Source organism: Leucoraja erinacea, chromosome 3, assembly GCF_028641065.1.
Source record: "Leucoraja erinacea ecotype New England chromosome 3, Leri_hhj_1, whole genome shotgun sequence".
NCBI classification, from domain to species: domain Eukaryota; kingdom Metazoa; phylum Chordata; class Chondrichthyes; order Rajiformes; family Rajidae; genus Leucoraja; species Leucoraja erinaceus.
In genome coordinates, this window is record NC_073379.1 from 53743645 (window position 1) to 53760110 (window position 16466).

Sequence of the window (16466 nt, forward strand, 5' to 3'; positions counted from 1 at the left end):
TACTAGGCCGCAAACCAGATCAACACTCGCCCCGACAACACAACAACTGAGGAGCTCCGCCTCGCCCAATCCCGGATTCGCTCTCAGCCTCAGAAGCCAGGCCTAGCGGTTATGGCGGCTCCCCGATCTCTCCCACGGAGAGAGGCCGAGGGCAACAGAGGGCCTAGAGTCTCACTCACCTTCATGTCGGGACATCCTACACACACGATTACAGCGGCCCCGCGGGCTCCCACGCAGCGTCTCAACACCGGGCTCGGACAACAACAACTACCGTGCCAAACGGTCATGAAGCTGGTCGTGGCCGTGGCGCTGCTGGGGTGGATGGTTGGGGGTGGGGGGGGGGGAGGAGGGAAGAGGAGATAAAGGAGAGAGAAGTGGAGGAAAAGAGAAGGAGGAGGAGGAGAAGAAGGAGGAGCCGCCGCTGCCGCCGCTCCTGTTGCTCAGCCTGCGCGCTCTCTCTCTCTCTCTCTCTCTCTCTCTCTCTCTCTCGCTCGCTCGGTCCGATTTTTTCCCCTCACACTCTGAGCGCGCGAGCCGCGTAGACTGTGAGTGACGTCGGCCTCCCAACGAGGACGCAAAAACGGGCGCCACCGCTCGCGCCCGGCCGACTCTGCGCGCGCGCTCCCCGCGTCATCGTGCGCGACCTTCGCGCACTCTCGTCCAAGCTCATTGGCTGATGCGCGGTGACGTCACCCGACGGCCGAGATCAAAGCCGAGATCTTTGGATGAAATGGGGAGCGCGCAGCCTCAGTTCCCTCAGTGCCGGGCGGCCCGGGCAGCAGTGAGGTGGGGGTGCAGCGCTCTGTTCCCTGGTGATGGCGGCCCGGGCAGCAGTGAGGTGGGGTGGGGGTTACAGTGCTCTGCTCCCTGGTGATGGCGGCCCGGGCAGCAGTGAGGTGGGGGTACAGCGCTCTGCTCCCTGGTGATACAGTGCTCTGCTCCCTGGTGATGGCGGCCCGGGCAGCAGTGAGGTGGGGGTGCAGCGCTCTGCTCCCTGGTGATGGCGGCCCGGGCAGCAGTGAGGTGGGGGTGCAGCGCTCTGCTCCCTGGTGATGGCGGCCTGGGCAGCAGTGAGGTGGGGGTACAGCGCTCTGCTCCCTGGTGGCGGCGGCCTGGGCAGCAGTGAGCGCTCTGCTCCCTGGTGATGGCGGGCCGGGCAGCAGTGAGGTGGGGGTGCAGCGCTCTGCTCCATGGTGATGGCGGCCCGGGCAGCAGTGAAGTGGGGGGGGGGGTACGGCGCTCTGCTCCCTGGTGATAGCGGCCTGGGCAGCAGTGAGGTGGGGTACAGCGCTCTGCTCCCTGGTGGCGGCGGCCTGGGCAGCAGTGAGTGGGGGGTACAGCGCTCTGCTCCCTGGTGGCGGCGGCCTGGGCAGCAGTGAGTTGGGTGTGGGTTGCAGTGCTCTGCTCCCTGGTGGCGGCGACGGCCTGGGCAGCAGTGAGTTGTCAAGATGGAACTGCAGATGCTGGAAGATTGAAGCTACACAAAAATGCTGGAGAAACTCAGCGGATGCAGCAACATCTATGGAGCGAAGGGAATAGGCGACGTTTTTTAGTCTGAAGAAGGGTTTCGGCCCGAAACGTCGCGTATTTCCCTCGCTCCATAGATGCTGCTGCATCCGCTGAGTTTCTCCAGCATTTTTGTGTACCTGGGCAGCAGTGAGGTGGGGATACAGCGCTCTGCTCCCTGGTGGCGGCGACGGCCTGGGCAGCAGTGAGGTGGGAGTGACGGCGGCCTGGGCAGTGAGGTGGGGGTACAGCGCTCTGCTCCCTGGTGGTGGTGAGGGCGGCCTGGGCAGCGAGGTGGGGATGCAGCGCTCTACTCTCTGGTGGCGGTGGCCTGGGCAATGAGTTGGGGGTGTAGCGCTCTGCTGGTGGTGGTAACGGCGGTGTACCTGGGCAGTAAGTTTGGGGGGGCAGCGCTCTGCTCTGCTGGTGGTGGTGACGGCGGCCTGGGCAGTGAGGTGGGAGTGCAGCGCTGTGCTCCGCGGTGGCTTGGGCAGTGAGGTGGGAGTGCAGCGCAGCACTCGGATCCCAGTGCTCAGCTCTCAGTGCTGGGCAGCGAAGTGGCAGCGCGGCGCTCTGATGGGAGCCTGGGCAGCGAAGTGGGAGCTTGGCGCTCAGCTCTCTGCTGGACATCATCTGAAACATGTTGGTGTCCCAGGAGAATGGAGTATAGGGTGATTTCACTAAAGGTCACTGGAGCGTGGATCCGCACCCACGTGACCAAAATTCTCAAGTGGAGGACACTCGAGGGTCCCGGTACATGTTAGTGGATGGGGAAAATCGCATTTTCCCACCCGTTAAAAACATAGAAAACGGCGAGGTTGAGAGCTGCAATTTACTGTGCCAGTCGGGGTGACTGTGAGGCACAGCTACCTAGATTTACAGGGGGAAAAAAAGATAGCAAGTAAGGTAAATTCAAGAGGGAACTGAAGGTGCCAATCCAGCGGAAGTCAGCAGCCGACATTTGCCGTGGATATTTAAAGGTCCAAAATATCGGGAATTATCGCGTTTTCCCGCTGAATTTCATCAAAAGTAAGGCATTATATACTTTTTTATCTTTATTCATTTGTTAGATGAGAATTTTTAAAAGTGAAAAATCACTCAGTAAAAGTTCAAAATCGGCCATGGTTCTCAGGTTGGTTTTAACATGCAAAATCAAAACGCTTCTGAAGCTGCATTTACCATTTAAATAATGATAAACTATCAATGCATTTTTAAATAAATTTCACTCAGATGCAAGCTAAGGAATGTGATAATTATCAGCTGTCAGTTGGACAAAATTAGGACATTTTATTATTTGCCAAAATATATTTCTCAATGTTTCTTGTTTAAAGCCTGCACATTCACCCAAACAACTTATGTATTTATTTCTTTATCATCTAATAACAGACAAGCCTGCAGCATGGAATGATGTCTACAATCCTGGTTGGGCACCCACTGTGAGCAGGATAGACATTGCACGTGCAACAAGAAGAGAGTATTAAAGCAGATTTGGTTGCAGCTCAAGCATCTATAGCTCTGCAGATGCTGAACTTTTAACCGGTGCTGCAAGTACACCGTCAACTTGACATTTTTGGGAGGTTATAGGGAGGTTTCACGAAGCCCAGGTCTCGACCGTGACCCGCACTGTTGCCACGCAACGGCAACTTGATTACATGCTCTTAATTGCAGACACACGTTTAACATGGATTCAAGTGTAGCGGGGCCGTCTTCTGCCCCCGTATCCGTCCAATTGTCTCAGTATTCCTCAAATCTATCAACTGAGGAGTACGAACGGCATGTGCAAAAGATATCCTTGATAGGTATTGACCCTTATTTAGTGCCTGAAGCTGAGAGATCCCATGAAATCTCACAATTGCCAGATGTTAATTCCATGGACATCATGGCCTACCTCATCACAACACCCAGTCCGTACACATCTAAGAATTTTAAAGCCTACAAATCATCTGAGGCTTACAATCAGTTCGCAAATGGCTGGTTACACGACACAAGTGTATATATCCCTAAGAATCATCCAGACATACGAGTGGTGTGTGGAAAAGTAAGCTTTCCATCATTATGCTATTAATTGTCTATATAATTTATTAGTTTTTATTAATAGTTTATATTTTAAGTTTTTATCACAGTCTTGAATTGTAATTTATATTATCCTAATTCTACGGGTCCTGCACTCACAAGCTGTAGGGGTGACATCTAAGACATTGATGCCGTGGGTTATTGTGAGAAAGAACCAGATATGTAGTGCCCACTGCGATTGCAAGGCAGGTCTGGGTGAAGTTTGTACTCGCATTGCGACGCTTCTCTTTGGTATTGACGCGGGAGTACGGATTCGTGAGACTAAAACAGTCACCCAGGTCAAGGCTTATTGGATGGAGCCAACAAGAAAGCAGGTGAAAGCGGCGCCTGTCACCAATGTTGACTTCTCTTCAGCAGCAATGAAGAAAATATTGCTTGATGCTGCCATAGATGGGACTGAGCCAAGACAGCAGCAAAAAGATAGAGATTAAGCCCCATCATTGCCATCTGCTTCGTATCGAGCATCGGAGGTGCTGCAGGACAAATTACTGAGTACACTTTTGTTACGCCTGTCACGGATCACTACAAAGGCGGCCATATTCAGCTCTGTGGAGCCTTATGCAGCAACATTTGTTCCTGCTGAGACCGTTGTAGCATTTCCACCTATTCTTACGGACCTAATGGACAAAAACACATTCACCCTGACGTTTGCTGAACTTCTAAAGATATGTGAAGCTGTTAATTATTCTGTTACAGAGGAGGGGGCAAAGAACGTGGAGGCGCACACTCGACAGCAAGCAAAATCAGAAACCTGGTTTCGGTATCGGGCCGGACGCATTACAGCGTCAAAAATGAAAAGTGTTTGCACCACAAATGCAGGTTCCCCTGCAATTAGTGTTGTCAAATCGGTGTGTTACCCCAATCTGTACAAATTTAGCACTGAGGCTACAAGATGGGGCTGTGATCAGGAAAAGCGTGCAAGGCAAGCCTACGCGGCTTATATGCGCACTGAACACTCCGGTTTCATGATGAGAGACTCGGGTCTCATTATAAATCCCAAGTACCCTCATTTGGGTGCAACACCGGATGGACTTGTCGAGTGTGCTGAGCAATGTTGCGGGGCTGACCGCCTTGGTCTATGTGAAATAAAATGTCCATTCAGTAAGAAGGGCAGGTCTTTAATGTCCGCTGCACAAGACAAGACATTTTGTCTTCAGAATTCGAATGGTGAGCTTCATCTGTCCAAAAAGCATGCTTACTATTACCAGGTCCAGGCCCAAATTTTTGTCTCGGGGAGATCATTTTGCGATTTTGTGGTTTGGACCAGTGATGACGTCAGTCCTCACATAGAGCGCATAGTAGGTGATAATCCTTTTTGGACAGATGCTTTAGCTGCAGCCTCTCAGTTCTTCAAGTTGTGTGTGTTACCGGAGCTTGTTGGGAAGCATTTTACCAGCCCTCCAAAACATATGTTAGAGAATGTCGTGGAGAGCCATGATCAGGAAGAGCAGAAGTGGTGCTTCTGTAAGGAGGGTGAAAGTGGGAAAATGATTATGTGCGATAACAAAGATTGTCCATGTTCCTGGTATCATTTTGAATGCCTGAATTTGCCTGATGATTACAAAACGCCAAAGAAATGGTTTTGCCCCGATTGTAGGCTCATCAAAAAATCTAAAAGAAAAGGTCCAAAAAAAAGTTGATTTTAAAGTTTTCTGCTGAAAATGTTTATGTTAAATACAAAGTCTCTCATTTGTATGCCACGTTTACCTTGCACTGTTTACAGCCACGTAATGGGCATTTTTTTTTTGTCACTTTAAAACACAACAGTCACTTTGTGAGACAGTTCTATTTAAGTCTAATGTTAAAGATTGTGAAGTGCACTTTTGCCACAATGTTTGTTATTTAATGGTTCGCCAAATACTAGCAGTTTCATACTTAATAAATGCTGATGAGCCAAGAAACTGTGTTGAAAGTTTTTATTGTTCGTATTTGCACAACATGCTAAAGTACAATTGTCTGCATCTACTGTGACATTATGGACTCATTTAAGTTAAAAAGTGCACAACAGACCCTTGCAATTTTATCAATTTTGGGTACTTGATTTTCAGAGTTGGTAATCATGTACTCCAATGGCACAATATGACTTAGAAATGGGAATTTTTGCCTGACCCCACCAATGACACGCTCTACATGAGTGCGTAAATTAGCTATTTCACGAGTTTTTTCAACATCCAGCGCAGATAGTTGTGCTTTTCCTCTTGCAAATGCAGGGATTTCTGCTTGACAACCGTGAAATCCTGCAGCATCTTTTATGTCAAAACCGCGATCAGCTAAAATGACATCTCCAGGGAGCAGGTTGTCCAAAAATTGTGATGAAAGTGTAATTGTTTTATCTGTGCCTCTGCCCCCCCCCCATGCTGCAGATAGAAATGAAATAGCACCACATGGTGTAATACCTATCAAGAATTTGATGGTGTTATGGTGCTTATAGTTAGACCAAGTCTGTGCGCGCGCCTCTAAACTCGTAGGTCTATCAAAAAATATTTCAAAGCAATCTATGATCACTGCCACACGCTTTCCAAATGTCCGCCGAAATTGCATGGGCATGGTTTTCCACAGAACATCTCTTTCAGGCCAAATAATTAACTTGGATATGCCGTGAAGGGCATCAATCCCACTAGTGAATACACGCGATAGTGTGGCATTACTAACAAGGAATCGATATGCAAGATCCTCATGAGGCACTGCAAGTCGCAGCTTCATCAAGACGATCAGCAACTGCTGAAAATGTGTTAGTGAACGTCTTTTGGTGAGCTTGTCCTTAACATAATGGTAGACCAGCATCAAAACTGCAAATGTTGGTAAACCTGTGTAGAACCTAACCTTTTTGTCATCCTTGGAAAGGCTTTCTTGTGTTAACTTAATTTTTGCTGCTTCTTGTCTAGCTTTGGTGAGCTCTTTATTTTTTTGGTATAGTTGTGCTTCCAGTACTGTTATGTCTACTCCACACATGTCTGTTTGTGTTGATGTGTCCATTGTCTCTTTGACTGGTGTTTGTGTTTCTATGTCAAGTTGACGGTGTACTTCCAGCACCGATTCAAAGTTCTCATAATCATCAGCCTGCTCAGCATCAACTTGCAGAGCTACAGATGCTTGAGCTGCGACAACATCTGCTTTAATACTCTCTCTTCTTGTTGCACGTGCATGGCGTTCTTGTGCACGTTGTTTATCCTGCTCATTGTCGTCGCCGCGTCCCATATTCACAGTGGGTGCCCAATCAGGATTGTTGACATCATTCCATGCTGCAGGCTTGTCTGTTATTAAATGATAAAGAAATAAGTTGTTTGGGTGATTTTTATATAACAAATGAATAAAGATAAAACTTCAATAATGCCTTACTTTTGATGAAATGCAGCGAGCAAACGCGATAATTCCCAATTTTTTCTATCTTCATATCTCCACGGCCAATGTTTGCTAACCACTTCCGCTGCTGTTGCCCCTTCAGTTCCCTCTTGTGTTTACCTTCTTCTTTCTTTACCTTTGGAACTCTAAAGTAAGATAACTGTGTCTCACGGTTACCGCGACTGCCACAGTTATTTACAGCGCAAAAAAGGACCATTTTAGCTGTTTTAAACGGGTGCAAAAGTGCGCAATGTCTATCCTGCTCACAGTGGGTGCCCAACCAGGATTGTAGACATCATTCCATGCTGCAGGCTTGTCTGTTATTAGATGATAAAGAAATAAATACATAAGTTGTTTGGGTGAATGTGCAGGCTTTAAACAAGAAACATTGAGAAATATATTTTGGCAAATAATAAAATGTCCTAATTTTGTCCAACTGACAGCTGATAATTATCACATTCCTTAGCTTGCATCTGAGTGAAATTTATTTAAAAATGCATTGATAGTTTATCATTATTTAAATGGTAAATGCAGCTTCAGAAGCGTTTTGATTTTGCATGTTAAAACCAACCTGAGAACCATGGCCGATTTTGAACTTTTACTGAGTGATTTTTCACTTTTAAAAATTCTCATCTAACAAATGAATAAAGATAAAAAAATATATAATGCCTTACTTTTGATGAAATTCAGCGGGAAAACGCGATAATTCCCGATATTTTGGACCTTTAAATAGCCACGGCAAATGTCGGCTGCTGACTTCCGCTGGATTGGCACCTTCAGTTCCCTCTTGAATTTACCTTACTTGCTATCTTTTTTTTCCCCCTGTAAATCTAGGTAGCTGTGCCTCACAGTCACCCCGACTGGCACAGTAAATTGCAGCTCTCAACCTCGCCGTTTTCTATGTTTTTAACGGGTGGGAAAATGCAATTTTCCCCATCCACTAACATGTACCGGGACCCTCGAGTGTCCTCCACTTGAGAATTTTGGTCACGTGGGTGCGGATCCACGCTCCAGTGACCTTTAGTGAAATCACCCTATAAGTGAGCTTCGTATTGCTTTTGTTGCAGCAAGGTACGTGAAGGTTTTGTTTCCCCACCGATGGGAAGGTGGCAAAATTAAAGCACTTGTTAATTAAACTGTTTTCTTTGTTAGCTATGACCACTGACGCCAAAACCCAGGTTATTGCATTTTATTCTTGTCAGTCTTTTAGCTTTGTCAATCAGTTTCAAGGCGCCAACTTTCGGCTTCGAATATGGAAGGTGGATCAGAATAGAAATCAGTCACTTATTCTATTGGATAGGTACAAGCTGTATGTAGGAGCAGTCCAGCTAGTCCTACTCCCTACTACTAACCTGAATAATGGTCTCGACCCGAAAAGTCACCTATTCCTTTGCTCCATAGATGCTGCCTCACCTGAGTTTCTCCAGCATTTTTGTCTACCTTCGATGTTTCCAGCATCTGCAGTTGCTTCTTAAACATTCCCCACATATCACTTGATCTTTGGTTAATCGCTATCTATCATTCTGCCTCCCCCCCCCCCCCCCCACCCCCCACACACACACACACACACACACACACACACTCACACTCACACTCACACTCACACTTGACTCCTTTGGCAATGGGAACAGTTTTTAAATATGATTAGACAATAGGTGCAGGAGTAGGTGCTGGCCCTTCGAGCCAGCACCACCATTCATTTTGATCATGGCTGATCATCCCCAATCAGTACTCCGTTCATGCCTTCTCCCCATATCCCCTGACTCCGCTATTTTTAAGAGCCTATCTAGCTCTCCCTTGAAAGCATCCAGAGAACCTGCCTCCACTGCCCTCTGAGGCAGAATTCCACAGACTCACCACTCTCTGTGAGAAAAAGTGTTTCCTCATTTCCGTTTTAATTGGCTTACTCCTTATTCTTAAACTGTGGCCCCTGGTTCTGGACTCTCCCAACATTGTGTTTCCTGCCTCTAGTGTGTCCATACCTTTAACAATCTTATGTCTCAATGAGATATCCTCTCATCCTTCTAAACTCCAGAGTGTACAAGCCCAGCTGCTCCATTCTCTGAGTATATGACAGTCCCGCTAACCCGGGAATTAACCTTGTAAACCTACGCTGCCCTCCCTCAATAACAAGAATGTCCTTCCTAACTGCACACTGCTCCAGGTGTGGTCTCACTAGGGCTCTGTACAACTGCAGAAGGACCTCTTTGCTCCAATATTCGATTCATCTTGTTATAAAGGCCAACATGCCACTATCTTTCTTCACTGCCTGCTGTACCTGCATGCTTACTTTCATAGACTGATGAACAAGGACCCCCCAGATCCCGTTGTACTTTCCCTTTTCTCAACATGACGACATTTAGATAGTAATCTGCCTTCCTGGTTTTGCGACCAAAGTGGATAACCTCACATTTATCCGCATTAAGCTTCCTGCCGTGCATCTTCCCACTCCCCCAACCTGTCCAAGTCGCCCTGCGTTCTCATAGCATCCTGGGTTCACACTGCCACGCAGCTTTGTGTCATCTGCAAATTTGCTAATGTTACTTTGAATCCCTTCATCGGGTCACCGGGGTGTGATGCACGGAGCAGCTCAATCTTCCTGGAGGGCATGGCAGCCTCCGGCATACACTGTTAACACACGAAACATGTACTTTCCTACCTGTTTAAAACTTGTGGGTGACTGAGTGCTCTGAACCAAATACTCTGGTATCTTTGCTCTGAACCAAATGCACCAAGGTGTAAGCGGCCCCGAAGGGGTGCGTCCCTCGAGACAGTCCCCACTCCCCCCCCCCCCCCCCCCCCCCCGGGGTCAGCGCTGTCCAGCCATGGCCGCCCTCCGCCCCATCTCCACAGTGTCACGGGACCGGGTGGAGCAATGCCGCGGTTCCGGGCAGCGGACACGCAGGGATGAAATCCCGGCAACATCCCAGTCAGCTGCAGCAGACCAGCATCCCGTCAGCTGCAGTAGAGTTGGGGACAGGCTGGTCCCTCCACCCACCCAGAGTGCACTGGCACCCCGACCACCCCCCCCCCCCCAGCCGCGGGTTGAGGACGGGCCCGCTGCACTGTCGGCCATAGTAAGTGTTTACCTGACATTCACTGCTTGTACTCCAGATGGTGTTGCGAGGCAGCAGTACGGGTCATGGGTCGTGACCTCGACTGTCGTGTACCCTCCCTATACCTCTGTCAGATCTTCTCGCAGCCTCCCCTGTCTATCCATATAACTAAAGTTACTCTTATGTGAATCATTGTATGCACCCTTCTTCCTAAAGGGGTATTTTCAAAAATGTACTGTCCAAGACTGAATGCAATATTTCAGCCGTGATCAAACCAGTCTTTTATAAAAGTTCATAAGTGGGACAAGGTGACAGAGGAGGTTGGGAAGAGTGATGAGAGAAGCAAATGGAATTTCTCTTGTAACTTGAGAAAGCATAAAGTCAAATGGGTGGATAAAGGATAGAAGTGAAAAGTAGATAATGCCGTGAGGTAAGGAGAAGAATTGTGAGGCCAGAGGAAGGGGTGTTGGTGGAAGGGGAGGGTGGGGAATGGGTGTGCATTCAAGTGGGGCACAAGGGAGGGAAAAAAGGAAGGTGGAGTGTTATATCTATCTTTGTCTTTAATAAACTCAGTGACTGAATCTACAATCCTCTTGGGTAGAACATTCTAAGGACTTCCTTCCCCTGGTGAAGACATTTTCCCTCTGCTGACCTTGTTCTTTGAAACACTGATCCCGCGGCTTCAGACACCACAGCAATGTGAAACATCAACTCCATATTTACCATGTCTAATCCTTAAGGGTTTTTTTATGTTTCAATGAGATGGTATCACTATCTTCTAAATTCAGGAGTCTCCTTAACATGCCCTCATTTGACAATTCTATAATTTCAGCAATCAGTTGGAACTTTTTCTGCAATTTTTCCATTGGAAATATTCTTCCTTGAGTAGAGAAGCAAGACCTGTACAGCTTCTGGGGAAACAAGGGTTGAACAAATGTACCCACAATCACCTCGGTCTATGAATGTAAAATAACTTCCTGACTTTTTTTGTAACTTAGGTCATTAAAGATTAGTCATTCTCATGATCTGGAAATAATGTAACTAAGGATTGTTAAATGTATTAATTGCCTATTTATCACCTTTATACCACGAATAGATTAATTTAACTTGTTGAATAGCTGGAAGCTACTATGCTGGGAGTATATTAGTTGCCCTGCCTAATGGGGAGGGGGAGGCGAGGTGGATGGGGGAAGTGTTGAGAGAAATCTGATTTGTATTTGGTTGTAAGTCCTTGTGATACTGTGTTTACAAGCTGAAATTGTCACGACAACGAGGTTTTACACTGCCTGGGACAAGGCAATAAACAAATTTAAGATTCAATAAATAATCTGTAAAATAGAGTAGTTGGCAAAACTTTGCTTTCTCACGTTGTGCTTCTACATTGATCCATAAACTATTGTTGCTCTTTTTCTGGTTTTAGGTGGGCTCCTGAGGTGAAATCAACTTCTGATTATTTCACCAACATTTTAAATCTGGGTTTTTCTTTGTAATTTTATAATGTCGAGAGAGGTACATTGTCAGTCGACATTGATTTCCGTTTCTCTGTAATTTTACAAGCTTGGATATGTGGCTTTATATTCCTTCATCTATGTGTATTTTCTCTCTTGAATTCCTTTGCAAATTTCTAACCATGTCATTAATTCACTTTAATTCCATGTGATTCAACTTTTAACTATTTCTTCTGTGGTACTTTATCAAATGCTTTCAAAATTCCAATAGTAAGATTTGTATGCATTCCCCTGTCCAATGCTTTAGTCTGCCACAGATTGCACCTGATCTAATTCCAGACATAACTGGAATAGAGTAAGCCTGGACTTTGCCTTCTACTCCACCATCCTTTGCATTCAAGGAAACCATTCTTCACATTTTCTTCCTCTTCAAAATAAGATTCCAGCACCCTTTATCCCTTACGGTAATTATAGAACCACAACTCCCTAGTCTATTCTCTCCCCTCCAACCACTCCAGTTCTTGTATCAGTTTACAAAGCAAGTGCAGGAAATGTCACACTATCCACGATCCAGCCCTTCCAGGTGATGCAGTATGTCACTTGCAGTTCTTCCACCATTATTTTCCATAGTTTCTTTCTAGACTTTTTATCCTTTTTAGAATTCCTTAAGTCTCGTGTGAAGATTTTTCTAAATCAAACCAGACTTTAGTGCCAATTCCATTTTCACCATTAAGAATTTTCACCAACCAGTTACTGTGAAGATAGAATTTATTTGTGAATAAGTCAACTATGAACAAACTCTGAAAAGAATTACAGGAGACCCTACTGCAAGAGACTGCAGGTGCTATAATCTGACACACAAACAAACTGCTGGAGGAACTCAGTGGGTCAAGCAGCTATGAGGGAGGGGTGGGGGGGAGAGAAAGGAATTGTCAACATTTTGCTTTGGGATCCTGCATCAGGGCTCTATCAAATATTCTGTTGGAATAAACTATATATATATAGTATATGCATCAAGTTGTAGCTCTATGATATGTGGCAGGGAAAGAAAGTGAATTATAATAATAATAATAATAATAATAATGGATGGGATTTATATAGCGCCTTTCTAGATACTCAAGGCGCTTTACATCGCATTATTCATTCATTCCTCAGTCACACTCGGTGGTGGTGAGCTACTTCTGTAGCCACAGCTGCCCTGGGGCAGACTGACGGCAGCGTGGCTGCTAATCTGCACCTACGGTCCCTCCGACCACCACCAGTCATTCACACACAGGCAGAGGTGGGTGAAGTGTCTTGTCCAAGGACACAACGACAGTATGCACTCCAAGCGGGATTCGAACCGGCTACCTTCCGGTCGCCAGCCGAACACTTAGCCCATTGCGCCATCTGTCGCCCCAAATTATGGCAATTTCTATTTCGGCCTTTCTAATCATTTATAGGTTTTGTTTTCATTTAGGGTTTTGGAAGAAGTAGCTTCAAAAGAGACAAATTTAAGAATGACTTTCAACCGGAGGAAGAAGATCTATTTTGAAATTCTATTAGTGAAGTAGAATATTAAAATACAATAAACGAAGGAATGTAGTGTTATGAATAAGAGTACATGGTGACACCTCTGTGACTGAAGTGTGAAAAAATGTGATTCGTTCAGTTGTATAGTAGTGGGGAAGATGCTTTTCTTAAAGTTGGATATCTAGTTTTCTTTTTCACATTTATTGTGGATAAACTTGTAAGTGATTTCAAACAAGACTAATGCACAGTGCCTGTGCGTGCAGACCATATAGTTACAGGTGAGATGATTGAAGTAATGTGATCTACCATTAGGTATTAGTAATTCAAATTATTGTGGATTGCTCAAAATATGGCTCTAGATTTTTTTTCACAATAACAATACAGGGAAAATGTTATCTTGCTTACTTTCTCTGTCGCACCTTCGATGTGTGCCCAATGAATGTTGCTGCAATTTAACACTTACAGGACTGGTCCCAGTGTGTTAATCCGTGTGTGAAGAACATGCTGTTCTCCCAGTATATTAAAAAAAAAAACAAATAAGAGAAAAACGTGAATCAAGATTAATGTAATCGGCTTTCACCCACAAAAGAAACTATGGCAACTGCGATTGTTTCAAAATTATTTGTGCATTATTTTAACACCACAGCCTACAATGGCCACACTGCATTTCCATGCCACTTCTTGTGGATGGTGTTGCTGAAACTGGCAGGGATGTTCGTTCAACTTGAGGCTTTTCCTTAAAATCATGATATTAATATGCGTTTGCTGCCTTTCACTTACAAAAAGTAACAATCATTGCATAAATTATACAGCAACACGTAGCATTTATATAGCAGCTAATAACAGATGGAGAGTTGTTTTGCAACAGAGAAGATGCAAGAGAATTTACAGCCTAAATTCTGTGGCTTTGTTATAGTTTTTAATAGAAAAAACAAATTATTTCCGTGTACAGCATTTAACGGTAAATGCTCAAGTGTTCCTTATCAGTGATGGAAGAGACTTGCCTCTCTGTTTCTATTTACTACCATCTTGTTAAAATCAGCTAGACAAATATAACAATTGCATCATGACTAGGTATTCATTTGGGTGCATGATATAGCTAGTGCAGTGTAGCTTTCAGTTGCCATTTTCTGGGAAATCGATTTCCTCATTTATGATTTTACTCCGTGCATGTCTTATGTCAGTACTGCTATGTATTGTAGGTATGCATTTGTTTGGGTTTTTTTAACCGTATTTGGTTGTTGTAAATCTTTATTAAAATGCTGACCCTGATTTGACAATGAAATAGCAAATATCTACATAAGTGAAAAATTATTGGGATGCTCAGCGGGTCATGTGGCATCTGTGGAGAGAAATAGTGTTAATATTCCTATTTTCAGTGGACTGGAAAAATGTGGCATTAAGTTGCAGAAAAGGGGAGAATAAAAATGTTCAGTGAGATGGAGACCAAGAGAAGATGAAACACTGATAATATTCTCACCTGGGAGTCTGAAGATCAAAGATTCATTCAAAATTTGGTAACAAAATCAACTTTGGCCCTAGGAGCATGCTCTCTATCATAAGAGTATCATCTTTCAAGTAATATTGAAGAAATGTTCTCTGGCAGATGTAAACAACCCTTGGCCTTTTTCAAAGTAAGCATGGAATTGCCTGTCTCCCATTTTAATATTTATATCACCAGTAAAACTAAATAAAGGAGTTATTTGCTAGATGTTACTGTCTCTTATTTTCTGTTGTGATTTCTATTAACACAGTAACTAAATTAAAAATCTTTCAAAACATTTCACATTGGTAGTGAGAAGCTTTAAATAGTGAGTAGTGCCAGATCATTGTAAATCCTTTTTGGAATAAGAGCTTGAGGATGTCTAAGTTGTGTTCTATAATTACACAAATTGACTTTTATTGGTAGGTTTCATCTTACAATTTTCTCCACTATGGCATACAAGGCAGGACATTAATCAATTGTTCTTTGACCAGTGTCAAACAAGCATTCGTCGTGGCCCGACTGCAATGTTGTCCAAACCTGCTAGAAAGGAAGGGGGCGATCAACCAGCAGATGGCAGTGTGGAATTGTTGATTTAAAAATGCTGTAATCTGTTATTAGAGCCGTCTTCATAGAGGGAGTAAACCGCCAACATTATGCCATTCCATGAGAACTGGGAAAATATAACCAATTTTATTTGATAGAGGTAGGGTTGGGAATATGGATGATTGGAATATCTGGGCGATCCAATTTGAGTGGGGAGTGGCTCCACAAGTTGGCCTGTCGGTCCCTGACCCATGGCAGATACTTCCTGCCAATTACATCACAGGATCCTGTGATATTAACGGGAGGGGACAGATGCTGTGGTGGGAGCAGTGTTGAGGTGGCAGCAGAGGATCTGAGAGAAACCACCTTTTGTACTCGTGCTATTTGAGATTAGACGATGGAATAATCAAGGGTCTGGGAGTATGGTCCAGATAATGAGGTCCAGATAATGAGGTCCAGTCTATTTGCATTATCTATATTGTAGCATTCGTACCTCATGACCTGTCATTTCTCATTTAAACTATTCCTGTACTACATTTTCTCTTTACAGATCACTGCCCATTTTCTGTTTCCTCCCTTTCACTTTTTCTACTGTCACATGTTCAATTCTCCCCTCTTTTCTCTGAATATTTTCCCACTGACGTCCATCTCTACTCTGCAGCCGTCACATGGTCTTAAGCTATCATGCAACACCACTCATTCTCTGCTTTGTCTCTTCAGTTGAATTCTTCACTCTGCCATGCTGTTTTCTATGTTCTATTCCAATCAACACCCTCTGCTCTTTTTTCATCCCCTTTTGGTTCGCTCTCTCCGATATCAGTTATCTCATAGGGTCAGGGAACGATATGATACATCATTACTGAGCTCATGCCACTAGAAAGGTATCCTGCAAACCTTCCTGTTCTTTTTCCTTCATCATCTGTCTAATCCTCACTTTCTAAGGATCTTTCTCTGAGACCCATTCTTCAAGCTACATTCCATAATCCCCACTCCTTAACGATCATTCTCCAAGGTTTTCTTACCAAGACTTCCTCAGCTGATTCTCAGTAGGAAAAAAAAAGTCAATTTGTGGAGATCCCCGCGCATTAACACTAACCTACATGAGGGACAATTTACATTTATATCAAGCCAATTAACCTACGAACCCACACTTTGGAGAAAACCCACGGTGAGAACATGCAAACTCTGTACAGACAGCACCCGTAGCCTGGATCAAACCCGGGTCTGTGGTGCTGTAAGGCAGCAACTCTACAACCAAAGATCCTATAGCAGAGCTGTTATAGGATCTTTGTACAACAGTGCCACCTTGCTTCCCTAAATCTCTTTTACAGTATTTCTGCAATCCTTTTCTTGGATTTTGAAGCTCCTGGAGGAAACCAGGGGACCTAGGGCAAACCCATGCGGTCACAGGGAGATTGTGCAAACACAAAGATAGCACCTGAGGTGCAGATTGGACCTAAGCTTTGACACAGCAGCTCTACAGAGTGTGCCACTCTTGCC

General features: G+C 44.9%; 3 protein-coding genes across 3 annotated transcripts in view; 1 reads left to right on the plus strand and 2 right to left on the minus strand.

Moving 5' to 3' along the window:
• Positions 1-342, minus strand: part of kcmf1 (potassium channel modulatory factor 1) — a 106135-nt gene extending 105793 nt beyond the window's left edge. The window contains exon 1 of the mRNA XM_055632695.1: positions 180-342. Within this exon, the coding sequence (XP_055488670.1) occupies positions 180-195 (16 nt within the window). The 5' untranslated portion in view covers positions 196-342. The remainder of the gene's footprint in view (positions 1-179) is intronic.
• A 1192-nt stretch (positions 343-1534) lies between these two features.
• The window catches only part of LOC129695600 (zinc finger and BTB domain-containing protein 5), a 413756-nt gene continuing 398824 nt past the window's right edge, over positions 1535-16466 (plus strand). Inside the window, exon 1 of the mRNA XM_055632701.1 lies at positions 1535-2535. The gene's annotated coding sequence lies outside the window, so the exon portion shown is untranslated. The remainder of the gene's footprint in view (positions 2536-16466) is intronic.
• Positions 5157-7646, minus strand: LOC129695602 (uncharacterized). The gene is made up of 2 exons (XM_055632704.1): positions 7596-7646; positions 5157-7238 (listed from the first exon to the last, which is right to left on the minus strand). Exon 2 carries the CDS (start codon positions 6775-6777, stop codon positions 5542-5544), a length of 1236 nt encoding a protein of 411 aa, XP_055488679.1. The 5' UTR covers positions 6778-7238; positions 7596-7646; the 3' UTR covers positions 5157-5541.